General features: G+C 60.2%; 1 protein-coding gene across 3 annotated transcripts; it reads right to left on the bottom strand.

The window, feature by feature from the left end:
• Positions 1-338: 338 nt before the first annotated feature.
• On the bottom strand, positions 339-25445 carry CLCN7 (chloride voltage-gated channel 7). 3 transcript variants are annotated; one of them, XM_047838379.1, is made up of 25 exons: positions 25215-25444; positions 17515-17586; positions 12781-12852; positions 12597-12662; positions 12125-12257; positions 11794-11903; positions 11124-11204; positions 10102-10164; positions 9899-9982; positions 9177-9270; positions 8878-8942; positions 8313-8429; positions 7643-7697; positions 7122-7182; positions 6433-6571; positions 5466-5559; positions 5035-5204; positions 3995-4046; positions 3586-3713; positions 3339-3424; positions 2959-3088; positions 2411-2470; positions 2143-2319; positions 1689-1769; positions 339-1423 (listed from the first exon to the last, which is right to left on the bottom strand). In XM_047838379.1, the coding sequence occupies exons 1-25, from the start codon at positions 25365-25367 to the stop codon at positions 1337-1339; spliced, it is 2430 nt and encodes an 809-aa protein (XP_047694335.1). In that variant the 5' UTR covers positions 25368-25444; the 3' UTR covers positions 339-1336. The 3 variants fall into 3 exon arrangements, with proteins under 3 accessions (XP_047694335.1, XP_047694337.1, XP_047694336.1); XM_047838381.1 differs by lacking the exon at positions 17515-17586; XM_047838380.1 differs by lacking the exons at positions 339-1423; positions 1689-1769 and having other exon boundaries at positions 2177-2319; positions 2411-2496; positions 25215-25445.
• Between the last annotated feature and the right edge of the window lie 1493 nt (positions 25446-26938).

Genomic DNA, 26938 nt, shown 5'->3' with positions numbered 1-26938 from the left:
TCCGGGGCCCTTTCAAGGCCCTGCCTGTGGCCACATCACCCCCCCCCGTGGCCCAGAGCAGCATCCAGACCAAGGGCCCAGGGGCAGCAAACCGCCCAGACTGGCCCTGAACCTGTCTGGCAGCTGGTGCCAGCACATCCCATGGGCGTGTGTCGGCCACAACTGCTTCCTCACCCGTGGGTTTCTGTGTCTCTTGCCTTCCCCGCCTCCCCGTGGGGTCCCCACATGCGCATCCAAGACGCCCCGTCCCAGACACCCCCACCCTCAGCGGTCCTGCAAATCCCCCGCTGCTAGACCGCGGCTGGTGCTGAGCAGGAACAAGGGAGCCAAGCTGCGAGTGTGAGGGTACGATTCCTTTATTTCTCCCTTTCAAAGCCCCCGCTCCTCTCACCGCGTTCCCCAGGGGGGCTCCCACCAAGAAGGGACCAGCGTTTTGAGGACCCACTTCCTTCAAGGGGCCAGAACCAAGGCGAACCGTCCCCCACCCCACCCCCAGCTGCTACAATGGCACCCACATCACCTAGTCTCAGAAGTCGGCCAGGGAATCACCTCCAGAAAAGGTTCCCTAGGGCTCTGGGGACACAGGACACCGGATCCAGGCCCATCTAGCCTAACAGAGGCACAGCATTCTTGCTCTGGGCTCACCAGCCCATCCCAGAGCCCACCTGCCCATCCCAGAGCCCACCTGCCCCAGGACTGGAACTGGAGCTGTCCTGGAACATGGCCCCGGACCAAGGGTCCTCAGAGGCCAGTGGGAGGCCCCACGTGCTTAGACAGCAGCTCTCTCAGTGCCGTGCACTCTGGCGACAGCTGTGGGTCTGGTCTGGACCACAGCTCGGGGTGACGGAGGTGTTCACCCCATCGATGTTTTCGGCTTTCTCTCTGGCCAAGACCCCAGAGAGGCGTGGTGAGTCTGGCAAAAGAGCCTAACTCCCTACAGAGCTGGCTGCAGAGGCCGCTCCCCAGGGCCCCGCCTCCAGGTGTCCAGCCGGAGCCTTTGCCAGGCAGGGTCCAGTGCCCAGGCCCGTCACCTGACGGCCACAGAATGAGCCAAAAGGACAAGGCCATGATCTCTGCAGCAGCTGTGCGTCACCCGGGCCCCAGCTGGTGATGCACAGTCAGTGTGGTCCTTCCAGGCCGGCCCGCAGCGGGACAGACGGCACACAAGCAGCAGAGGGCCCTGCCTGCGGGCTGGCACCACTGGGACCCACGGGGTGCCGCTCGCTCACGGTCTCACAGGCGCACAAACACAGACACACACGTCCCGAGGAGTAGGGGATGCTGGATCCAGTGCTGATCCAGGGAGTAGGGGGGGCCCCAGAGAAGGGCTGAGGCCTCACGTCTGGGCCAGGGAGAGCTCTTCAAGGCCCCCTTTCCCGAGCCGGTACCTGGCTAGGTCTTTCCTGGTCACCAGTCCGACCACCTGTGGAGGCAAAGCCAAGTCAGTGACGCTGGCAACCCTCTGCCTCTGTGGAAGCCGCCGCCCCACGTGCCAAGGGGCGGCACAGTTTGGGGAACCCCAGGACCGAGCAGGTGGCCAGTCTGGATACCGAACCTCGAGTCCCCCACAGGAGCCGAGAGCGAGTACCCACCCGCGACCAGGGCAGTCAGCTCAGGAGGCAAAGGGCGAGGCCGGCACCCAGGCCCTGCCCCAGGGCTCCCTCGGGCACGCCCTCCCCACCACTCACCTGGTTGCAGTTGTCCACCACCACCAGGTGCCTGAGGCCCAGCGCCCGGAACAGCTTGAACACCCGAGGGAGGGACGCCTCCTGCAAAGGGAGGGGTCAGGGCCTCAGCTGACCTGCCGGCCCCCCTGTACCTCCCCCCTCCGCACAAAGATGCGTCCCGGAGACGCCTGGGGGGCTCGGTTGGTTGAGCGCCCGACTCCTGATTTCAGCTCAGGCCACAGTCTCACGGTTCGTGGGTTTGAGCCCCGCGTGGGGCTCTGTGATGACAGTGCAGGGCCTGCTTGGGATTCTCGCTCTCTTTCTGCGCCCCTCCCCCGCTCTCCCTCCCTCTCTGCCCTTCCCCCACTCGCGTGCGCCCCATCACGCTATCTCAAATTGAAAAAATGTAAAAAAGAAAAACAAAGGACGTGTTCGGAGTGGCTCCTGCCCTGGCCACAGCCTTTCGGGCAGGCACCTGGGGCACCGTGTAGGGGGAGGGGTTCATGAACTCTGAGAGGTCCATGGTGCACTCCCGCTCGTCCTGGGACACATGGATGGACTGGATTGGGGGGAAGCGTGGGTAGGCGTCCCGGAAGTCCTTCAGCCGAAGCCGCCGCCGCACCAGGCCCATGTTGGAGCGCTCCACAAACACCTGCAGGCAGTAGTGTGTCAGGACTCGGGCGCCCGGCCGTGTCTCCTGCCTCCCACCCCCACCCCCACCCCCCCAGGTGCCCGGCAGCCACCTTGTGCTTCAGGAGAACGATCAGCTGGGAGCGCAGGATCAAGCCCTGAAGCCGGGCCGGCTGCAGAAAAGAGACCCGTCTGTGGTCTGTGGGTGAAACCCAAACCCGAGGCCCTTCCTGTCATGCTCAGTGGCCCCGCGGCGACCTTCGAGGCAGACACCGGCCCTGCAGCAGGCATCTCGCACACTCCCGGCAGCGGCAACGCGACGTGACCGCGGGAACGAGGCGACGAGAAGCCAGGGTGAGACGCACACCGCGGCCCTGACATCCCAGGCAGCTCCTGATGGGTGTCTCCCGTCCCCCCACAACAGCTCCTCAGCTGACAGGGCAGGAGCCCAAGACACGTGGATGGCTGGCCACCCCCAGAGGGCCGCCTCTGCCTGGCCTCCTGATTCCGTTCCTTCCCAGCAAGCGGGGCGGAGCCCCAACTGCGCATGCAGGGTCTCCATATCCGCAGCACGGCCGCACAGGCCACGCATGCAGCCGGGAACTTGGCCTCCGCCAGCCGTACCGGGGCCGCGTGGGCGCGGGTGGGCCGCCCCGGGTACCTGGCTGTCGTCGGCCAGCTCCACCACAGGGAACCCGTTGTGATTGGAGGCCGTGTTGCTGAGAACGTCCACGATGACGCCCACCTTCTCCCTCCTCCGCAGGCAGACGACCGGCGTGCTCATCACCTCCCTGCGGAAGAGCCCCCGCTGTGGCCTTGCCGTGACCAGCCACGGGACCGAGGGGAGCTCCCCGCTCTGCTCACACGGGAGTGCACGCGTGATACGTGTGCAGCCCCCGTAGGCGGGAAAACCGGGGACGGGGAGCCAGGAGCCCGCAGACCCCCAGGGGCTTCCCTGGCCGGCCGCCCACACGGCGCTTCCCCAGACCCTCAGACACGGGCCCTCCCAAACCCCCGGAAGCCGCCACGGTGCCACCGTACCTGGCGGTGAGCGAATGTGAGGTGACGGGGGCCTCCCAGTGCAGGAACGGCACGCTCTGCAGCTGGATGTGCATGTCGTACAGGCCCTGAGGACGTGCGGGCTGTTGGCGCGGGGGCTCTGTCGGTCCCTCCCTCCACCTCTGCCGCACACCCCCAGCCCCCAGGCTCAGGCTCCCGGCCAGGGGCATGGGGGGCCCACAAAGCAAGGAACAAGAAGGATTGGCAGGCCTCTTCCCACAAGCCACACCTCGATGAAGATGTCCCCCACGATCTTGGCAGTCATCAGGACCAGCATGATGGGGAAGCCATAGGTCACGTTGCTGGTGGCCTCCATCATGATGACGGTCAGGCTGAGCGTCATCCTCACGATCCCACCTGTCCAGGGGTGGGGAGGTGTGGGGGGGGTAGTCAGGGGTAGCGTCCAGCCTCTGTGGGCCACAAGGCCTCTCCTACCTCCCCTGCCCATCTGTGTTCTCTGTGCACGCCTGCGTGCCTCCCCGACCCCACCATTTACCCTCGTGGTCCGCCCAGGCAGACCGCACTGGGTGGGGACAGTGACCCTGCACACTGACACGGGGTCAACTCCTGCCTTCACTCCTCCAAGGGGAAGGTGCCCCCTCCTAACCTTGGGACCCCACGGGGAGGCCAGGACTCACCCAGCTGGGCGGCCGCTCCCATCAGGGCGTATTTGCCAGGATCCGCCCAGATCTGTGGGGATGACAGAGGAGGGTCAGGGGCTGGCAGCCCCCTACTCAAACCCAAAGAGATGCATGACGCCCCAGGGGCCACTGGGCCCAGCAATTCCAGTCCTAGAAGGAAACCCTATGGTTTACACACACGTGAGCAAAGTGGTCTGTGGCAGCATCCAGAGTGACAGAAACCTGGAAGTACCCTAAGTGCGCCCCGCTCAGGATGCCCCGAATGACCTATGCCACCTGCACGCACCGGACGACTCAGCAGCTAAGGCAAGAAGCACCTTCTGTGCGCTGAGGAAGGACGATGGCGCCCACGCGCACGCAGCGGGCACCGTCTGTGCAGAAATGACTGCACCGCGAGGGAGCAGGGAACCCAGCACGTGCACAGCACGGACAGACGCGGGCGACGCCTCACAGCGTGGGGTTCCGCTCAGGAAATGCCCAGAACGGGTGCATGTGCAGAGACGGGGTGTGGCAGCGGCTGCCAGGGGTGCAGGCTTCCTGGGGTGAGGGATGTCAAGCATGGCGCTCGACAGCGGAGACTCGTACACAAGTCTGAGAACACGCTAAGGAACGCCGAACTACGTGCTTCCGCGGAGGGGGAGGCCTTACGGCGCACAAACCGCTTCGGGATTGAAAGACCACCACCCAAAGACCACGTCTGGAAGGAAACCTGATAAAACACACAACCAGAGCCTGGAAAAGGGAGCAGATGGGGGGACGGGAGACTCTGCCTGCGCCTTCTCACAGGTTTTAAAATCTTGACTAAAATAAGAATAAAAACACAAAAAATGGAAACCAAGTTCCCAGAGGCCGGGCACACGCGCCTTGGTCACATGCTCCAGGGCCCGTCCTGTAACGGGAAACACCAAGCCTCCCTGACGAGCGTCTGTGCGGCACAGACAGGCGGCTGGGCCAACGGGACGCATCAAACACCAGCGTCCAGGAAACTCGAGGCCCAGCACAAGCACCGTCCCCGCGCGCTGGGAGCCCACACTCACCGCGGCCCCGGTGACGTAGGACAGGGAGATCCCGAAGAGCCGGCCCCAGGCGGCCCCGATGAGCAGGGACGGGATGAAGACGCCGGCGGACACCGTGAGCCCGTAGGTCCAGCAGGCCAGGAAGAAGTAGACCAGGGTGAAGAGACCCAGTGTCACGGGGTTGTAGGAGCCTGGGGGAGAGGGGGCTGGCCAGGGCCTGAGCGTGCACCCACCCGCGTGGGCCCACGCCAGCAGCCGCCCTCCAGGAAGAGAAGGGTCCCGGTCGAACCCCTGCTCACCAGCGTGCCCACCACTGCGGCAAGGGTGGTGACCCCTGCCCTCAGGGCACAGCTGGCCGGAAGGCGACACCGGGGCCCTGGGCCCAGTGACCGCGGGTCGGTCAGAGAGCATGTGGGGACACGCGGCTGGCAGCAGAGAGCCTGAGCACTCACCTGGGGGGTCGTGGAAAAGGCTGACCACGCTCTTCTCGGGAGTGTTGAAGAAGGCCGCGGCCATGGAGTTGTACTCACCGTCCGCACAGAAAAGCTGCGAGGGTGGAAGAGGGGACAGGCCGCTGGGGCCAGGGGCCAACCACGTGATGGGTGGGGCAGGTCAAGGCTAGCAGGGGCCAGCAAAGAGCCAGGCCCAGGAACGGCCAGAGCATCAGAGGTCCAGCCTGCAGGGGCCAGTCCACGGAACAATGGGGCACACGAGGACTCCGGGACGCACCCCTGAGCACACTCCCGGGGCTCAACAGGCGGCCACCTGAGCGCTGGTGCCCAGGGGTCCGGCCCTCCCAAGCGAGCACGGCTGTGGTTCCTGGACACCTAACCCACAGAGGAGGCCGGCTCGGGTGGCCAGTCGGCTGGGGGATGCCCAGACCCACACCTGTGACACCGGTTTCTGTCTACCCGTCAGTGGTCACTCCCGGGTGCGTCCCCCAGCCCCTGGCCACCGAGAGTCTGCTCTGCCTCCGTGGACCCATCTGTTCTGGATGTTTCACATACAGAGCGTCACACACCATACGGGACTTTGTGTCTGGCTTCTCTCCACAGTGTTTTCGAGGTCCCTCCACGCCGTATTGTGTGTCAGGGCTTCACCCCTTTTCATGGCCAAATAAACCCATTTACAGGCAAACCCTGTCATGTTTATCTGTGTGCCAACCGCCAGAGCACGTGTGTGCGTGTGGCTGCACTTCTCAGGTCCACACCCACAACAACCTGCTTTGGAAGTCCTCGCGTGGCCCTGGGCAGGCCAGTGCTCTGGAGGGAGGACCGGGGAGACCCTGTCTGACATAATGCCTCTCCCTGACGCCCGGTGGCCCTGGGAAGCCCCTCCATCCCGGAGTTCAGCTGTGCCAGCCTCCTTCCTGCTGGGCCCCGGCTGGCGGACCCTTCCCCCCGACCCTGGACCCCCTACCTGGAGGGGATAGGACACGGAGCTCCCCTGCAGGGGCTGGCAGTCCCGCGATGAGTAAATCAGCACGAAGGCGACCGTGGCCGTGACGGCAGCCACCAGCATGGCCTCAATCACCTGGAGGCAGGGCCGGTGGATGTACCTAGAGCAGATAGCAGGATGGACAGGGCCTTGGGACGGCTGGACGCCTGGGCCGCTGCCGTGACAATGGAGACCATGGCTCCAAGGAAAGCCCGTCACAGGACACAATGGGGTGACAGTGCGCAGGCACCAGGTCATCTGGATGCTCCCTGGCAGCACTTTCAGTCCGGGCCAGACGACAAGAAGGAAGGTGTGCGTCCTTGAGCCCAGGACCCGCCCGAAGGTTCAGGAAACTCGCGAGCTCCCACGCTGCTCTGCAGGTCTATGAGCCTGACTATACCCCGGGTCGAGACGCCCGGATGGACCAGGCCAAGGCTGGATGGAACAGCTGGGAGGACCCCAACCCCAGGGCCCCTTTCCGGGCCTCCAGCCAAACCCAGCCTCACCCAGCCCCTGGCCAGTCCCCTCCTGTACAACCCATCACAGAAGGACACACGTTGGCACATGGCCTTCCGCGTGGCTCCGTGGGCACAGGGCCCACAATACATCCGTTTTCAAAGGCCCCAGGAGCCACACTGGTCCGTTTGGTCCACAAAGTGGAGGTTTCTCACCTGATTCGAAACATCGTCAGCCAGTAATTCAAGGCATTGAACACGGCCCCAAGAATACCACCTACGACCGGGAAGGGGGAGCATGTAAGGAACACGGGGGAGGAAGGAGGTGGCCTCCCAGGCAGCAGAGGCGTGGGAAGGGAGCAGTGTATGTCTGTGTCACTGCACCCTGACAGACGCCCTGGCTTGTGTCAGAGGCTTTGCTTTCCTTCCAGGAAAAAAGGTTTCTCACAGCAGAAAGCACCATCCACAGCTCATTCTATTTCTCTGTGGACCCCCTGCCCCCCCCCCCCCAACAGCAGCTTCTCTGGTGGAGAGGTAAAGCTCTGGTCTTCGGGCTGTGGGCTCCCTCCTGGGGGCGTGTGCACAGGGCAGGACACGGCAGGATGTGGGGTGCGGGGCTGTTTTCCTCTCCGGCCACCTCAAAGCTGGGCCAGGCTGGGCTCTGGCAGGCCCTGACCCCACTGGAAGGGACCCGCGGCCGTCTGGGGGAGTGACAGGAAGCACGGACCGGCCCTTACCCACCACGCCCATGGCGATGAAGATGGGGATCTCGTGGATCGTGTACACCATCGTCTGCACAGGGGAGAGAACGAGCAGCCCGTGAGCTGTCTCCACGCAGACCCTGGTACAGACACGGCCCACAGTCTGCCCGTGCACACGGTGCCCCCAGCATTTGCACGCAGGACCGTGGGGGTCCCACGAGACAGAAGCGCCGGGCGTTCTGAGCAGATCACGCTCCCTGTAAGGCTTTCACCTGCTCCTGGTCTGCGTCTCCGTCCAGCTGAAGGCGGGGACGGCCCAAGCTTCTGCCAAATGGCAGTCAGCAGGGCACAAGTGAGGAAGAGCCCCGGGAACACGTCTTGTGACCCTCTGAGCCACCCAGGGCTCCTCTGTGTCCGCGTGCGCGGCCCCACCCGGGAGTGGGATCTAAGCACCTTTGTCCAACAGTCAGCAGACTGCCAAGATACCCCCGGGAGTGTCCGATGGGTGTCAGGCATCCTAACCTGACGGGCAGTTCCGAGGTGTGCTTTCCTCCCATCTCCGGCCCTCGGCACTCAGCTCAATCATGCAGCTAAAACCAGCTATTTCTCTACAGTCCACATTCTCAGAATGAACCGGAATCATCCGGGATGATCTTGGCCCCACACTAAGAAAGAACCGGGAAGGACGCGGAGCACATTATATTACCTCTGTGTCAAATCTTCCAAAGTTGATCAGTCCTGGGCTCGACAGGTCCCATATGTTTCCATGATAAATGCTCAGGACAAAATTGAGGGTGAACGTGGAAATCATGGAAGCAAAGAACTGTAGGCAGAGAGAACGAGCCCCATCAGAACCAAGCCCATTGGGCCGAAGTCCCAGAGCCAGGAGGCTGGGTGGGGGCCTTCCCCTGTCACTTAGGAGGTGTCTGGAGACCCTCCCGAGGCTGGCCCCTCGCGGCTGGACGAGTGGGTCACTGCCTTGTGTGGATGAGCGTTGGGCCAAGCCAGTGATGGAGCCGAGGGACGAGCCGTGCGGGGTCTGGGGTCCTGATAAGCAGGAGAGCAGGTGGCAAACAAGGCCCGCGGCCGACGGGGGACGGGCAGCGGCTCAGGTCAAGTGATGGGCAGGGCCGGCCATGACAGACCCACAGGGTGCACGGCTCCCAGCACGCCAGGGGACGTCTCCCCAGGAGCAGGGGCCCGCCAGACAGCAGAGGCCAGGGACTGGCAGTGCCTGACTCCAGCGAGGGAGCGGCCCTCCACAGACTTACTATTCTCCACGTCAGGAACTGGTTCCAGAAGGAGGCGCCCTCCTCCAAGCTGAACAGCACCCCACCTAGAACGGCAAGCAGCCCGGCACTGCCGCGCTGACCCAGGCCGCGGGGGACCCCGCATCTACCACAGCCCCTGCCCCACGAGACCCCAGGGCCCCAAGACCGTCAAGGGCGGCCACAGGGCCTCTCGGGGGCACGTGCCCATCCTCACCCCGAGCTCAAAGTCTGCCAACACCAAGAACTCTCCTCCACACAGTGGGCACGGAGACCTCCCCGGCACAGGCCGCCCTCCTCACCCACAGGGGCTCCAAATGCAGCGGACACTCCGGCCGCAGCTCCCGCTGAGACGAAGTCCCGCTTCTCCGTGTCTCTGCGGAAGTACTCAAAGATCTACAACAGGAAGAAACGGGGAGAGTGGGGCTCAGCCAGCCTCCCCGAGGGCACTTCACTGAGAAAGGGCCGAGGTCAGCCAGAGGCCGCGGAGACAGGGCCCGAAGGCAGAGGGGGGCAGGGAGGAGGGGACATGAAGGCGTCTCAGGACAGCCATCGACTTGCATTCACAAAGACCAGAGAGCTGACGAGGCGACACACGCTGAACGCACCCTTGCACGCCAACAACCGAGAGAGGGGACCGAAGACACCCATTCACAACAACGAGGACACGTCACAGTCTGCCTAAGAGACACGTTAGAAACTCAAAACCCCACCGCCAACTGAGAACAGATGAGCTGAAAACACGTTCTTGATGGAAAAATCTAAGACTCTGCTTATAAAAACAACGAACGTGTGCATTCCCACGTCAACTCAGCGCACTAGCCATCAAAACGTGGTGGCTTTTAGGGGAAACGTGACAAAAGTGCTCTGGAACAGATCCCGAAACTAAGCCTCTTCAATGTGTCCATGAGTCACTCTTGCCTCCTCGTTCTGCGTGCCTTGGGGATGGTCGCAGGAGAGGCCAAGGTCCTGGCGGAGCCTCCCAGGGATGCGTGGTCGTCCGTGTCGGCAGGAGAGAACTCACCTTGAAATCTCGCTTCAGCGACGTTGACCTCCCTTGGGAAATCCCGGCGGCGATCACAGAGCCCGAGTGAATCATCGGCCCCTCCTAGAAGCACAGGACAGCCGCCCTCAGACAAGCGTGGCTCCGAGAGAACACAGTGGCCTCGGGTCGCAGGCAGAGCGCAGGGGACTCAGGCTAGGACGGCACCACACGCGCTCCGTTACCTTTCCCACTGCCAGTCCGCCCACCACAGACAGGATCACTCCAGACACTTTGATCACGAGGGTCTAGAATACAAGGGAAAATACATCGAGTCTCTGATCGAAGGCCACGCGGTCTGGGAACCTGTAGCAAAGCTGTAAACGTGAAGCAATCCTGACTACGTGTCCAGCCCCAGCCCCACGAGACAAGGCAGGTGGGGAGGGCCCATGCGTCTACCGCAGGTATCCTCGGAGCCGGGCTCCCGGCTGATTCTTTCCTGACTTCCTTAATCTTCCCATTTTCTACCCTGAGTACTCGTGTGTCCCAGGGAGCAGAAAGCAGCAGGAGGTACGGCTCCTCCGGGCCCCCGGGTGCATTTCTCTGCCGACCACCTGCCAGGGTCACTGCCCACCGCTGCCTGGCTACCCGTGTGGTAGCAACGGGGCAGACGCTGCTCCCGGCGGCTCCGAGGCGAGTCCTGCCCTTTGCAGCAGGGCACGGGGCCTCCCCCGGGGTGTCACCCCCAGTGCACAGCTGCCGGCTCCCAGGAGCACCCCCTCTCCCCAGACGGGGTGAGAAGCCTCTGGCTGAGGCATGCCGACCCAACACCGGAAAGGACCACGGAGGGACCACGCTCCTGACCCCCCCAACCTCCTCAGAAACAGGGTGCCAAAGACAGTAAGTGTAACGAACATCGAGGACAATTTTAAGAACAAGAGAAGCGTCACGGCAAGCGTACCCACCACTCTACCAGAGCTGTTCTCGTTTGGAAACATTAACCACCACGCAGAACTTAGGTTCCACACCGCCGTGATCCTAACAGATACCCCATTTCAGCATTTGGGCAGGACTTAAAGCGCTAAGAGAAAACCTCACCACCTTCCAAAGCAAGATTACGCAAAATCCACGCACGCGCTCACGGGCAGCACACAGAGTCCGTCTGGGCCGGTCCCCACGTGCAGGCGGGCAAACCGGGAGCTCCCAACCCCGCGAGAACCCCACGCGGAGCGCCTGCTGCCAGCCACGCGCCCCCTCCGGGCCTCACCTTGAGCCGGACCACATGCGGGATCTTCACCCCGTTGAGGAAGCACTTGATCTGGGGGATCCCGCTGCCGGCAGCGACCGGCTGGAAGGAGGCAGAGGCCAGCACTGAGCCGGGTCAGGTAGCGAGGGGCCGCAGCCACCACCCGGCCCAGGAGGACAGCCACGCGGGGCCCCACACGGGGAACAGCTGCCCACGGAGGGATTCTCGCTTCACCCCCCAGGCAGTGACCACCGGGGTCGGCAGACCACGGGAGGGGTGGGGAAAGGAGAGGAAAGGAAGCCCGGTGTCCCCAAGAGGGCACGAGGGGCAGGGGACGCTACAAGACAGACAGAAGGCACATGCCACACACTGGCCGAGGGGCCGGGGGGGAGGGGACCGCACAGCACCCCACACAGAAGCTTCTGGATGCTATACCCACGACAAGGGAGAGGCAAAGGGGCAGGCGAAGGAAGGCAGGCTTCTGAGAGACACGGGGGGTCCCTTCCACCTAGGCCGGCCCCACAGTCCTCGCTGAGCGGGGCAGGAGCCCGGCGCCCTGGGGTCGGGGGTGACTGGACGTTTAACATCTGCGCCGGAGGCCCCAGCAGTATAGCCACGCCCACCCGGCCAGCACAGTGTCAGGGCTCCCACCCACGCAGGCGCCCCTGCCTCGACCTCCTGGTGGCCCTACCTCCACAAACGCGACGATGGCGGAGCCGACGAGCACGAATGCGGAATTGAGGGTGGCCCACAGCAGAAGGGAGAAGGACAGCCCGCCCCGCTCCGTGAACTTGTCGATGTCGAGGGCTCGTCAAGGATGAAAACTTTCCTGCTCTCTCCTGCGGCCCGGCCTCCCGAGCCCCAAGCGCCAGGAGCTGCGCACTGACCGGACCGTCACCTCCCGGCCGTGACAGACACGGGCACGCAGCCACACCTCCCCGCCCTTGATAGCACACACGCAGGGCTCAGAGGCTTCGCTGCCGGTGGACCCTCCTGTGCTGGGGACCACAGATGAAGGATACTGTCCTTGACGACCTTGTACTTCAGGCCAGCCACGTTCTCCACCACGATGTCGATGAAGCAGGCCACGAGGCCCGTGAGGATCCCGATCATGGCACAGATGACCCAGCGCTTCATCTCCACCGTTCGGAAGGCCTTTGGGGGGGGGAGGGGGGTGTGCCCATCAGAAGCGGGTGTGGGGGGGAGGCCCCCACCGGGAACGGCACGCTACACACGGACCCCGCATCACGGGGAGGCGGCCTCTGGTCAACTCAGAGGCAGTGGGCCTTCCCAACCGATTTGCCATCAGAGGCCGCCACCTTGGGCGCCTGGGCACAGGCGGCCTCCGCCACCCACAGGACACAGCCGCTCCCACACGGGGCCCCACGCTGGTGTCTCCTGCAGAAGGGATGGAGGTGCAAGGACCACGGAGGGGGAGGGAGATGGCGCCAGGGCAGCGCGGGGCAGCAGCGTGGGCGGCCCGCGCAGACTCACCGTGTGGTTGATCCGCCGCTCCTCCTCCAGGAAGAGCTGGTTCTCGCTGTTGTCGTAGTCCAAGCTCTGCGGGCGGCAGACACAACGCCACGCCTGACCCCACGCTCCAGCTTCACGTGGGGCGGGGGCGGGGGACAGGTGCCCAGGGGCTGCTTGGGGTGGGGCCCAGAGGAAGGAGGCCCACCTCGTACTTGAGGGACAGGAGCTTCTCATTGTGCGGGATCTCCTTGGGGAAAGGGTGAGGGGGTTCCAAGTCCTGTAGGAGAAAGAGTAGAGCCACATACTTGATGAGCCAGCACATTTAAGAAGAAACCACAGGGGGGCACCTGCGGCGCTCAGTCGGATAAGCACCCGACTCCGACTCAGGTCACGATCTCACGGTTCGTGGGTTTGAGCCCCACGTCGGGCTCTGTCCTGACAGCTCAGAGCCTGGAGCCTGCTTCGAATTCTGTCTCCCTGTCTGCCCCTCCCCTGCTCGTTCTCTCTCAAAAATAAACATGCATTATTTAAAAAAAAATTTTTTTTAAATTTTTTTAAACGTTTTTATTTATTTTTGGGACAGAGAGAGACAGAGCACGAACGGGGGAGGGTCAGAGAAAAAGGGAGACACAGAATCCGAAGCAGGCTCCAGGCTCTGAGCTGTCAGCACAGAGCCCGACGCGGGGCCCGAACCCACAAACCGTGAGATCGTGACCTGAGCCAAAGTCTGACGCTTAACCGACTGAGCCACCCAGGCGCCCCCCCCCCAAAAATTTTTTTTAAGAGCAAGCACAAACGAGAAGGGGAGGGGACATGTGTCCATCTGTTCTATGAAGCCAGTAGTCTGTGGACCCTAGAGCCAGACGGGGGTGCCACAAGACAGGAGGGCACAGGCACACCCCCTTAGGAATGCAGACACTAAGTCCTGGATGAGGAACCAGCGCGTCGGATCCCTCGGCACCATGACCAAGGCAGGTTTATCTCAGGGACGTGAGGCTGGCTTAACGTCCGAAAATCAAGTAATGTCGTGTTTATGGAACCATGGGAAATACATTCTTGGTCTGTCCCAGGGGCCGGCACCCGGCTCCGAAATCCCATGGCCTTTCTGCAGGGTGCCTGTTCCCGAGAGTCCTATCCTTGACGAGGGACCAGTAAACATGAATGAGGGTTTCCCTGAGTTCTGTGAGCCGTTCTAGCAAATTATGGAGGCTGAGAAGGGGGGGTGGGCATGAGAACCCCGACTCAGAGCCGATGGATCAGAAGCACAGGTGACAGCCTGAATTTGTGACTGGCGTCAGAAGAGGGGGTGGTCTCGTGGGACTGGGCCCTCAGCCCCGGGCGTCTGCATAATGCCGGATAAGAGTGTCAGAATTGAGTTAAGTTGTAGGACACCCGGTCGACGTCTGCAGAGAACTGCTTGGCGAGGAAAACCCACACACTTGGTGTCCAAAGTGTGGTTGAGTAAAAACAGTTCAATACCGTTTCAACAGAATAAAGGAAAAAATCTACACAATCATCTCAGTAAGTTCAGAAAAAGTGTCTGATAAAAATTCGACACTCCTTCGTGACAAAAATATGTCACAAAGTAAGAAAAGAACCACGTCAACCTGGTCGAGGCGTCAGTCATCACCCTCGATGGCGAAGGACCGAAGCTCCTCCCGGAAGACCAGGAACGAGACGAGGATGGCCACTTCCACTCGACCTCGTCCTGGAGGCTCCGCCAGGCCCATGAGGCAACAAGAGAGAAAAGGCATCCAGAGTGGAAAGGAAGAAACAAAACTCTCTATGTGCAGGTGACATGATCTTGTATACACAAAATCTCAAAAAACATACTAAAAAATTATTAAAACTATAACGCATTCAGTAAGATTGAAGGATATGGGATCACCACGCAAATATCAAACACATCTCTAAATGCCTGCAATGAACAACCAAAAATGAAATTAAGAGAACCCTACTTACGTTAGCACCAAAAGCACAATATATGAAATGATACTTACTCCTAAAATACATTTACCAAGGGAAGCGTAAGACGTGTGTTCTGAAAACCACAACGTACCGCTGAGAGAACCTAGAGATGTGAATATGTGGACAGACACACTGTGCTCACAGGTCAGAGGACTGAGCACTAAGAAGAAGCGGCGAGTCCCGGGCCACCCCAGCTGGCGTCCCCAAAGAAACTGACATGCTTAAAAAGCACACAGAAACACAAGGGGTCTCCAGCGGCCAATATGAGCTTGAAAAAGGAGAACAAAGTTGGAGGACACTCACTTCCTAGTTTCAAGACTCACGTGAAAGCTCCGGTCCCCCGGACAGTGTGGCCCTGGCTCCAGGACAGACACAGGGATCGGTGGAGACAAGGGGCACCCAGAGCCTCACGTGGATGGCTGACTTTTGAACACAGTGCCAACACAACTCAGTGTGGAAAGAAGAAGGGTTTTTCTGAGAAACGGTGCTAGGGAACTGGACATCCACATCCAAGAGAGTGAAGCTCTACCCTTACCTTCCACCAGACAAAATCAGTGACAAACAGATTCAAGACCCAAAATCATAGAACTCTCGAGGCGTCTCGGTGGCTCAGTCGGTTGAGCATAGATCTCAGGTCAGGTCATGACCCCAGGGTTGTGGGATCACGCCCCAAGTCGAGCTCTGTGTGGGCAGCACAGAGCCTGCTTGGGATTCTCTCTCTCTCTGCCCCTCCTCCACTCGTATGCCTGTGCATATGGGCATTCTCTCTCTCTCCCCCAAAACAAACAAAATCTTTAAAATCAAAGAAGTCTCAGAAGAAAACACAGGAGAAAATCTTCATGACCTTGGACTAGGCAGTGGCTTCTTACATAAGACAGCAAAGGTACAGTAACAACAGAAAGAAATAGTTAACTGAAGTGCATCAAAATTAAAGAATTCTTGGGAATGCAAGCTGGTGCAGCCACTCTGGAAAACAGTGTGGAGATTCCTCAAAAAATTAAAAATAGGGGGCACCTGGGTGGCGCAGTCGGTTAAGTGTCCGACTTCAGCCAGGTCACGATCTCACGGTCCGTGAGTTCGAGCCCCGCGTCAGGCTCTGGGCTGGTGGCTCAGAGCCTGGAGCCTGTTTCTGATTCTGTGTCTCCCTCTCTCTCTGCCCCTCCTCCGTTCATGCTCTGTCTCTCTCTGTCCCCCCAAAAATAAATAAAACGTTGAAAAAAAAAATTAAAAAAAAAAAAAAATTAAAAATAGAACTACCCTACGACCCAGCAATTGCCCTGCTAGGCATTTATCCAAGGGATACAGGTGTGCTGTTTTTTTTTCTTTTTTTTTTTTCTTTTTTTTTTAACTTTTATTTTATTTTTGAGGCAGAGAGAGACAGAGCATGAATGGGGGAGGGCTAGAGAGAGAGGGAGACACAGAATCCTAAACAGGCTCCAGGCTCTGAGCTGTCAGCACAGAGCCTGACGCGGGGCTCGAACTCACGGACCGCGAGATCATGACCTGAGCCGAAGTCGGATGCTTAACTGACTGAGCCACCCAGGCGCCCCAAGGTGTGCTGTTTCAAAGGGACACATGCACCCCCATGTTTATAGCAGCACTATCGGCAAGAGCCAAAGTATGGAAAGAGCCCAAATGTCCATCGATGGATGAATGGAAAAGAAGATGTGGAATATATACACGATGGAGTATTACTCAGCAATCAAAAAGAATGAAATCTTGCCATTTGCAACTACATGGATGGAACTGGAAAGTATTATGCTGAGTGAAATTAGTCAGAGAAAGACAGGTATCATAGGACTTCACTCCTATGAGGACTTTAAGAGACAAAACAGAGGAGGGGCGCCTGGGTGGCTCAGTCGGTTGAGCGTCCGACTTCGGCTGAGGTCATGATCTCATGGCTCGTGGGTTCAAGCCCTGCGTCGGGCCCTGTGCTGACAGCTCGCAGCCTGGAGCCTGCTTCCGATTCTGTGTCTCCCTCTCTCTCTGCCCCTCCCCCGCTCATGCTCTGTCTCTCTCTCTCAAAAATAAACATTCAAAAAAAAATTTAAGAGACAAAACAGATGAACCTAAGGGAAAGGCAACAAAAATAGTATCAAAACAGGGAGGGGGACAAAAGAGAAGAGACTCATAAATATGGAGAACAAACGGAGGGTTGCTGGAGGGGGTGTGGGAGGGCGGATGGGCTAAATGGGGAAGGGGCACTAAGGAATCTACTCCTGGAATCACTGTTGCACTACATGCTGACTAATTTCAACATAAACTTAAAAATAAGTAAATAAAATCTTTAAAAAAGTTCAAGAATTCTTACAACCCAATAACGAAAACACAAATAACCTGATAAAAACGGCACAGAATGGGAACAGACATTTCTGCAAAGAAGACATATGGAGGGCTGCCACCAGGCATCACAGAAATGCAGGTCCGAACCACGAGGCACCGAGGAGGAAATCAAATGCAAGTCGGGGGAGCCGGGCGGGCTCAGGAAGCACTCCCCGGCAGCTGCCGGACAGCTCGGCACGGGGCAGGGCAAGAGGGCATCACGCTGTCCAAAGGTCCCTCACCCCTGAGGTCCTTGTCCCCAGAGTCCCCCTCCGGCCCACTCGAGGCCCCTCTCCCCTGGGTGGTGCCTGTTCCCCTGGCCTTTCCCCAGCTGTCTCGTGCTCCCACATGACACTCTCCCTCAGTGTTCCCTCCCGGCTCGCGCTGCCCCATCTCTGCTCACGTGGCTCAGCCTCAGGGCAAGCAGACCCTCGGTCGCCCAGGCTCTGGGGTCCCCGCGAGACAGCTGGTCATTTTGTCCCTGAGCTCTGCACGACCCACGGCTGCCCCCCTGCTCTGCCCGGCCCTGCCCGCCGTCCACCACCTCCGTGTTCGGCGCTCCCCGTCTGCCCCCTGCCGGGTGGCACCCCCACAGGAGGAAGGGGTGGGTGGTGAGAGGCGAAGGGTAGGGGATGAGTCTAGCACTCACGGGGTCGAGCAGCTCGTCATCCAGATCCACGTTGCTCATCTGTCCGATCCGGAAAAACGCTGAGCGTGGTGACTGGAAGCGTGAGAGAAATCACAGGGCGCTCAGCCACAGGCGGTGCTGACTCATCTGGGGCCCCCCACCCTACCGCACGGCCGGCGGGGGGGCCCGGGACGAGTCGAGCCCCTGAACGGGAAGCCCAGGCCTTCCTGGCCCCAGAGGCCGGGCCCTCCTCTGCTCTACCGAGACTGCAGACAGCTGCCAGCCCCAGGGACCAAGGGCTGCAGGACACCCACGCGAGCATCCTCCAGGCTCCCCCCACCCCACCCATCCTCCTGTGTCTCGTCGTCGGGAGACCGGGAGGCTCCGGCAGGTGGGGACCTGTCACAGGTCTCCACGCAGCCCCTCCAGACGTGTGGTCAGGGCACCCACACCCCCAGGGTGCCTCTGAAGCGGGGCCGGGCTCCTGGGCCCGGGGGCGGGTCAGCCACAGAGGACAGACACCCAGGCGCATGGTTCTTCCTACACCCACTGCCCAGCCACGTCGGGGGACTGGCCAACGTTCGCACTTCAGAGAAACATCATGTTGCAGCGTTAAGTATGTCCCAAGTACTGCGTGGAATATACTGGCACCGAAACGTGACTCGTGGTTTCTCTGAGGAGGGCACATGCAGCTGGGCGCCTTGCGCTGGGGGTCGACCCAGACGCAGAGGACAGGACGCAGCACGAGAACAAATCAGACGCCAGCCCCCCGGCCACGGTTCCCGCCGCGTGGTCAGCAGGCAGATGACCCTCCTCCTGATGGGCGGTCACAAGGTCAGCAGCCACCTGGCGCCACATCACAAGGCACCAGCCGCCTCCCTCCACCTCGTCACGTGGGCATCCTGCCACCTGGCGTCCTCAAAGGAGCGAGGGCGCGTGCACAACAGTACGACGCCTGGAGAGGGAGACGGCATTCGCGTACCTTCTGGGATGGGACGTCGTCACGACTGTCCTATTTCGTTACCAGTCACTGCTGTCGACCTCTCACTTCGTCCTGTGTGCGGGCTCAGGTATCCATGGGGCCCACGCTCACCCCACAGTGCTGCGTGTTCCCGTGAGGACCCGTGCCCCGTGTGCAGGTGGGCACGTCCGTCCACACACGTGCAGCGAGTTCTGGTAAAGCGGGGCTACTGACAGAAACATCTGGTTCTATTAAAAACGATCGGGAACGGCCCCAAACTGCTGAATCTGAGCAGAAAGGCAGGACGGGGCTCCCCAGCCTCACGCCCTGGGCAGGAGGGCCAGCCCCGCTGACGACTGCGCTGGGCCGGCGAGAGGTCCCAGTTCTCGAGGGAACCGCAGCCAGGAGGCTGCCTGGACCTGGAACAGCCTCCGCTCTGCAGACAGGACGCGTGGACCCGGAGGGGTCCTAGGCCACCGCCCCCGGCCGCAAGCCTGAGCGCGGCCAACACCGAGTGCACTTCCTTGGGCGCACATCCACACACGCTGACCGGTCGGCGGATGGGGCGCAAGCGCGGACAACCCAGCTGAACAACGCCTGGGTGGAACTGAGCGCTGAAGTGAGGGGCATCTGGAGACGGTGGTCTGCGCTTCGACCCGGCAGGCGGAGCCACTTATTCTCCGGTGATCACGAAAGGAGCTCAAGGACACCAGGCAATCACTCCTCCGCAAAAAGGGTGCCCAAAGTCGGGACCCGCAAAGTGCTTCCTCTGACGTCTAAACGGTTTGCAGGGGCCAGGCCGCCGCACACGCATCACCTCCGGAGAGGTGCGGCAAGAAGGGTCCAGTGGGCACGGTCCCCCGTGCTCAGGTGACACAGAGGCTGCCAGGTGTGGAGGGTGGACCGCACCCCAGCAGAGCACGCTGCACCCGGACCGCGTGATGGCAGTGGAGGTGAAGCACCCCCCCCCCCCGCCCCCCCCCCCCCAGCTTCTCCACGTCTTTTCTGGGCTTCAAGGCATCTTCCGGGAAACATCTTTCATGGTGAGAAAAACCATTTACGTGAAGTTCAATGACTTATTTCATGTCGTGTCTGTTTCTCTCTCTTAAACACGGGTGAGGTGACATACGAGCTCCTCAAATTACTGATACGCACAACAGCCAGGACGGAATCTCTAGGGCGTGAAGATCCCAGAGATTACACACTGTGCAGCCGCATGGACATGACTCTCTGGAAACGTCAGGTCTGGGGGACGAGAACGGATCGGGGTGCGGGAGGGGTGACCACAAGAGGCAGGACGAGGGAGCCTCGTGCCGACCCACACGGTCTGCACGTTGACTGCGGTGGCGCTCACACGGAGGCACCTGCGTGACGGAGGGCGGAGAACCGCCCGCGTGCCAACATCAGTGTCCCGGTTTCAGCGCTGTGCTGTCACTACGGGGACTGACGCAGTGAAGGAAATGGGGGCAAGGCGCTCGGGCCCGCTCTGTATGGCCTTGTCAACTTCCTGTAAATCCATAGCTATTTTTAAAATGAAAAACAAAAGCACGTGCAAATGGGACCTGCCAAAAAACCCCCGTGCATCAGAAGACACAACAGAGGAGAAGGCAGCCTGCAGAGAGGGAGAACGTGCTGTGAATCGCACTTCTGAAAGGAGTCAAGCACCTTAACCCTGAAGAACTCCCACAAGTCAACCACAAAAAGAAGCCAATCACAAAAGTGGGCAGAGGCCCCGAGTACACGTCTCCAAAGCCGAGATGCATATGGCCAGTGAGCACAGGACAATGTGCTCGACGTCTCCAGAGCCATGCACATCCAAACCACCAGATGCCACCTCACACCTGTCAGAACGGCCACCACCAAAGCCCGGAGTCGTGAATGCGGCAGGGGTGCCCAGGAGCCCGAGCCCTGTGTGCCGGGTCGGGGGCGTGATGGTGCGGCGGCCGTGGCACACAGCCTGGCGGCTCCTCGGACAATTCAGCACAAGATGACCACGTGACCCAGCAACCCCACCTTGGGGGTACACTGTAGAGCTGGAAGCAGGGACCTGAAGAGACCCTTGCACACCCCACTCATGGAAGCATAATCAGGCCACGGGGCGGGGGGCTGGGGGGGAACCCAAGTGTCTCTTGACGGATGAACGGATAAATCCACTGGGGTCCACATGTGCAAAAGAAGACGGTCTGGCCTCGAAAAGGAAGTAGATTCTGCAATCTGCTACGACGCGGAGGAACCTTAGGGATGTTATGCTGAGAGACGGCAGCTGGCCACGGCAAGACAGACGCTGTGACTGCACGTACACCACAGCGCGGTTCCTACTCGGGTCTACAAAAACGGGAAGTAGAAAAGTGGGCGCCAGGCTGGGGAGGGGCTGGGGCACCAGTGTTTCAGTTGTGCAAGGCGGGCGAGTTCCCTGACGGGCAGTGGGGACAAGTGCACAACATGAATGCATCTGACACCACTGAACCGTACCCTAAAGACTGGTTAAGGTGCCAAGTTCTGTCGTACGTTTTTACTCAAACATAAAGCAAAAGTTTAGAAGCAACTTATTGGGGTGCCTGGGTGGCTCAGTCAGTTAAGTGTCCGACTTTGGCTCAGGTCATGACCTTGCAGTCTGTGAGTTCAAGCCCTGCATCAGGCTCTGTACTGACAGCTCGGAGCCTGCAGCTGCTTCGGATTCTGTGTCTCCCTCTCTCTCTGCCCCTCCCCTGCTCATGTTCCATCTCCGTCTCTCTCAAAACTATGCAAACGTTAAAAAAATTTTTTTTAATTAAAAAAAAAAAACTTACAAGCTGTCTCTTGTTCTATTCGACCGTGCCGCATTCTGACGGCCGCCAAGGTCCATGCTCTACACTGAGGACAGGGCCGCAGCGGCCAGGGGCACACAGGCAAGCAGACAGGCGCCTGTAAACCGAGTGCAAACCCGAGGGAGCCTGTGAGAACCTGGCACGCTGGGTCAGGTGGGCGAGGAGGCCGGCAGGCTGAGCCCCATCGAGAAGGAGTGAGCCGTGCAGAGGGGGCAGGGGACGGCAGGCGGAATCGTCTGGGACGGGAACGCCACCATGGCCTCTGCCCAGGAGGCTTCCCCGGACGTTCTGTCTAGGCCTGGGCTTGGTCTTGGCCCTCAGCTCTCCAGCCTGCCTCCTTGCTGACGACAGGGGTCTGTCCCACCCACGCTGACCCTGCCTGAGTGGTACTAAAGACAGGAGGGACACCCATCTGGGGAGCCCTCACGGAGGCCAGTGGGGCAACCAGCCTGGACCCTCCAAGGTGGGGCTGGGCAGACAGAAAGGGAGGACAGGACACAGACGCCAAGGCGGAGGAACTTCCAGGATGGAATGACAAGGTTCTAGAAACCACCGAGAAGAAAGACGGGGGGCTTGCTTATGTCCAGCACTCAAGGGGCTGGGGAGGACGACGGATGAGCCGTCCGGGCAGATTCCCCGAACACCCCGCCCTGGCCCTTGGCACTCCCCGACTGTGGTCTGCGGCTCCAAGGTCACCAGGGAAGACCCGGAGGTAACCCAGCTTCCAGAGAAGATCCCTGGAATCGATTCTAAACACTAACCTGACAGTGCTACCCGCCTCCTGACCCTAAGGTGTCCCAGGCAGATCTTCCCAAGGCTGAGGTCCCTGGAAATGTCCTGCATTTACAAACCCTGCAGACACCCCCCCCCCCCACTGCTGAAGCATCTGCTTCTGCCTCAGATTTCCCCCAGAAGTCCTCCAAATGCTCCGCTCCCCGCTACCCACATACGTAACCATGACTGGCTGACCACACCCTCTTCTTGTCCCAGCAGCACAACGGCAGTGACTCGCTGATAAGTCACCATCACCCCACACTCCGGCCCCATGGGCCCAGGGGCCTGCCCAAGGGGACAGAATCCCACAGGTGGCTCAGAGCAGCCTGCTTCCTTCCGGGCAGGCGGCTGAGCTCAGGAGGGTCGCCAGTCCACCCTGCCCACCGTGCTTGCTCCCCACGGGGCACTCAGCAGCCTGGCAGGGAGGTCACCCGGCAGGCACTGCCCAGAACAGCTTCTTCAGGAGCGGAGCAGGCTACGCCCACGCTGCGGTGGCACCACCACCACCACCACGTGACTCTGGACACAATGCAACAAACCCCGGAGGGCCAGTAGGTGGCCAAGACAAGCTCCTGCGTCTGATTCACTAGAACATTCCTGCAGGGGGGTTGCTGGCCTGGGATATCATTTTAGTCCAAATGGACCCGGGACTGAGAGCAGCACCAGGGCGCCCCCGAGCCTAACGCTGAGCTCGGCCTGCGGGCCCAGAGCAGACCCTCTCACCAAAAGGCCAGCGTCAAAGAATCCCGTCAGCCTCCAGCGGAGTCACCCCGTGAACGACAACCCAAGGACAGTCACGTTCGTGCTGCCATTCCCAACGCGAAGACTACGAACAGCGGCTACCGCTGGCCGGCTGGGACGGGCACAGCGCTGAGCGCAGCACGCACACGGACCTTTCTGCGGGCGGGGACGCTGAGGCAGAGGAGGCTGCGGGGCTCGCCTCCCGGGGTGCGGAGCGACACTTCCAGCTCAAATGCCTACAGTCTCCCGCGTGCCAGTCCGCACACAGCAGGCTACGATCCTTTCAGGCTGGAACGGCCAGCTTCCTGCAGCGCTCTCTGCAAGATACAGCCAAATTCAAAGCCAGCAGCTGTCCCCTGCAGGTCCCACCCGCCTCTCTCCCCACTCCCACCTACTTCCCAAACTCGCACAGGATCCCAAACACACCCTTCATCCTTTCCCAGACATCGGCCTGCCTGAGGGTCTCACACTTTTCAAGAATGGAACCAGCGGCGCCTGGGTGGCCCAGTCGGTTGAGCGGCCGACTTCGGCTCAGGTCATGATCTCATGGTCCGTGAGTTTGAGCCCCACGTCAGGCTCTGTGCTGACAGCTCAGAGCCTGGAGCCTGTTTCAGATTCTGTGTCTCCCTCTCTCTCTGCCCCTCCCCCGTTCATGCTCTGTCTCTCCCTGTCTCAAAAATAAATAAACGTTAAAAAAAATTTTTTTTTTAAAAAAGAATGGAACCAACTGTGACCTCTTCTGTCTCTGGGGCCCCTCACGGTCTTCCCGGAGCAGGAGGCCTGTGTCTCCGTGAGCCTGCAGCCGGTCGGAAGGAAGCTGCTTCGTGCGCTTCGGTGTCCTAGGCACACTGCACACAGCCGGGCACTGAGTACGTGCAGGATAAACTTTTCTCTTAATTGTTTAAGAAAGGCTAGTCTGTTACTACCTAACACAGATGAACAAAGAGCTTAGCATTTTTTAAGGGAATAAATTTTTTTTTAAGAAAAGATTTCAAAGAGCTCTTAAAAAAAGAAAATGAAACAAAACAAAAACCATAAGAGCCAACTCCTGTGTCTATTTGCAAAGAGAAACGAGGAACCCCAGGGCGCCTGGGTGGCTCAGTGAGTTAAGCATTTGACTTGGGCTCAGGTCATGATCTCACAGTTCCTGGGTTCTAGCCCCACGTCGGGCTCTGGGCTGACAGCTCGGAGCCTGGAGCCTGCTTCCGATTCTGTGTCTCCCTCTCTCTCTGCCCCTCCCCCACTCGTGCTCGCTCTCTCTCTCTCTCTCTCTCTCTCTCTGTCTCTCACTAATAAATAGAAACGCTAAAAAAAAGAGAGAGAAGTGGGAAACCCCAGCACGTTCACTCTAGATATAAACCCAAATTCCACCCCAAAGTTTCCAATTTCTTTAATTAAAGCCAGTTTTATGCTTCCATTTTGTAGGCCTCGGGTTACTTTCTTTTAGAAGAGGAAAAAATAACGTTCCAAGAAGAAAATGACAAAGCACCCTTATGCGTCCCCCTCCCCCCCCCCCCAAATGAGCCACTTCAGATCACTTCTCATATAGACACAGGAAGCATTTCAACGTTAAGATTTCACTCAAAGAGCAGACGTGGGCTTTGGCTGTCCGATGCCTCTGGGGGCGGGGGGGGGGGGGGGGGGGGTACAAAGATAAGCCCTAGAGAAACAGCCTGAGGCTTGGGTCCTCTCTCATCTTTAAACACTGTCCAAACGTTTAAAGGACAGATCTAGACCAGGAGAAGAAAAACTGAAAAATAAACGCAAAAACAGTAAGAGCAAGCAATGGATAAAAAGAGTCCAAGAACTCAAAATCAACACCACACGCAATTCATTAAACACCTCCACTGCATCGCCGATGTGCTGACCAACCCCGCAACCACCCTGACTCGCTCCCAGCGTCTGTGTGGACGCCCCAGTTTCAATTAATTGCTAAGGGCACCTGGGTGGAAATACTCGTCCTTCCTAAGATCGCCCCGTACTGGTGCCTGCAGAAAAGGGGGGCCGGCAGAGCTCCCCACCGCCAGAGAACACTGTGCAAGCGGAAGCTCGTGGAGCCGGGCCGGCCCCTCGAACCCCACTAGTCACCCGGCCCAGAGCTTCCCTCCCAAGACTCCAGAACCCACGGCCCAGGTTCCAGCCAGCGCTGCCATTTGCCAAAGCGGCCCCGGGGCACGTTCCGGAACTAGTCGAGCCTCAGCTGCCTCCTCTTCGGCAGGGGGATGGTCAGAGCAACGATGCGCCCGCCAGCACCCGCCGGGCACGGGGCCACCGCCGACCCGGCGACCCCTCGCCCGCCAGAGCCGCTGACCCGCGAGACGGAGCGGCCGGGAAGGCGTAGCCCAAGGCCGCCCGGGGCGCACCCGCCCGGCTCCCGGCTCCCGGCGGCGGGGGGCCTGAGGCGCGGGCCCGGGGCTCTCCCGGCGGAAGGGACTCACCTGACGGGCGGCCGCGGGCCCGGCCCCGTTCAGCAGCGGCGTGCCCTCGCCGGCTGGCGCCCCGGGCCGCGCCGTCCTCCGCAGCAGGGGCGCCGCCTCGTCGTCGTCCAGGTCGCGGCCGGACCACGACACCTTCTTGGACACGTTGGCCATGGCCAGCAGCGGCCGAACCGGCCCGGAAAGCGCGGCGGCCGAGTGTTTGTTCTCGTGACCCGCGCCGCGGGCACGTGACCGGCGAGGCCAACCCCACGTGACGCGCGACGGCGGCCGCGCAGGGGCGCGCGCGCGGGGCCTTCTGGGAGTTGTAGTCCCGCGCCCGGCGCCGTCCTGGGTGGTGGGAGCTCTGCGGCAGCTGGGGCCGGCGAGAGGGGCGCCGCCCACTCGGGCGCTTGGGTGACCGACCGGAGTCCGGCTTCCGAGAACGGGTCACGGCAGGAATGGAGGGGAGGGCCGGCGTCCGCGCGGACGAGACCGGAGGAAAGGGGAGGAGGGCAGATGGCCGCCGACCAGTAGCGCGGAAGGACGGGTGGACACGTGGCCGCCGGGTTGCCGGGGAGTGAGCGGTCGCCGGCGCCCGTGAGACTCGTGGCCCCTGTGGCATTGCTGCAGAATCACGGTGGGGAATCACGCACACGCAGACTGGGGGACATCTGCTAAACTTCTGGGCAGCTCTGTTCCACAAAGGGCTGGGACCGCCCTGTGTGACACGGGATTGACGACACCGGGCAGACTGAGGCTCCCGATGGCCCCTGCGCTGGGTGGTAGGATAGTCTGGTTCAGCGCTCAAGGCTGAGCATTGTCTTGGAGTCACCGCAGGGAAGGTCCTTGTTCTCGAGACACACCACCTATACAGGTGGATGGCCTGGTCATCATAATGACAGGTGGCCACCGACAGGGAGGACAAAATGTGACAGAATGTTGACTCGGTCAGTCTAGGCCAAGCACTTATGATGGTGCAATGTATTCCTCTTACAGCTTTTGTATTTTAGGTTTGAAACTTTTCAAAAGAAAAAGATGTAACAAGTGTGTTAGAGGGGCGCCTGGGTGGCTCAGTCAGTTAAGCGACTGAAGGCGGTTCAGGTTATGATCTCATGGTTCATGAGTTCGAGCCCCACATCGGTTCCGTGCTTGGAGGCTGGAGCCTGCTTAGGATTCTGGGTCTCCCTCTCTCTCTGCCCCTTCCCTGCTCGCGCTCTCTCTCTCAAAAATAAATACACATTAAAAAAACAAACAAACAACTTTAAAAAGTGTGTTAGAGGCTCTGTGGCTGAGAAGGTAACAGAGCCCCTCCCCCGAATAACTCAAAATCAAAACTAAAACCAAACTAACAGGAAAGAAATCCCCAACTGGGTTTTAAATTTTCCCCACAGTTACTGTGCAATGCTCTTCTGGAAATTCTAAGAATAACGTTCTTTCGAAAGAGGTGTTTTGTCATTGGCGTCTTAGGGCTTTGCCCTTTCTGGTGGTGGACAAGAGCGGCATGGTGGCCTCCAGTTTGTGGCCCAGTGCACGGAGGCTGGCACACACTGGCCCAGAGGAGCAGGCAGGGTTGGGCTGGGTGCATTTGACCGAGTGGAATGGATGATGGGGTCCAGGCCAGCAGAAGTGCTGAGCTGAGTGATAGGGAGGTGAGAACCGATGGGGGATGAAGGGATCCTGCTGGAGGTGGGGGGCATCCCTGTCGCCAAGCAGGGCCAGGCTGGTCCTAAAGGCCAGCATTGTCA

The sequence above is a fragment of the Prionailurus viverrinus genome, chromosome E3, assembly GCF_022837055.1.
Source record: "Prionailurus viverrinus isolate Anna chromosome E3, UM_Priviv_1.0, whole genome shotgun sequence".
Lineage (NCBI taxonomy): Eukaryota > Metazoa > Chordata > Mammalia > Carnivora > Felidae > Prionailurus > Prionailurus viverrinus.
This window is presented reverse-complemented; position numbering and strand designations above follow the sequence as displayed.

Excerpts from the sequence above, each read along its gene's own strand:
- CLCN7 (XM_047838379.1), bottom strand. The coding sequence starts at position 25,367 with ATGGCCAACGTGTCCAAGAAGGTGTCGTGGTCCGGCCGCGACCTGGAC. Across the intron at positions 12,258-12,596 it reads AGCGGCGGATCAACCACACG|GCCTTCCGAACGGTGGAGAT; the intron begins GTGAGTCTGCGC and ends CCCCCCCCAAAG. Across the intron at positions 11,205-11,793 it reads CCATCGTCGCGTTTGTGGAG|CCGGTCGCTGCCGGCAGCGG; the intron begins GTAGGGCCACCA and ends GCCTCCTTCCAG.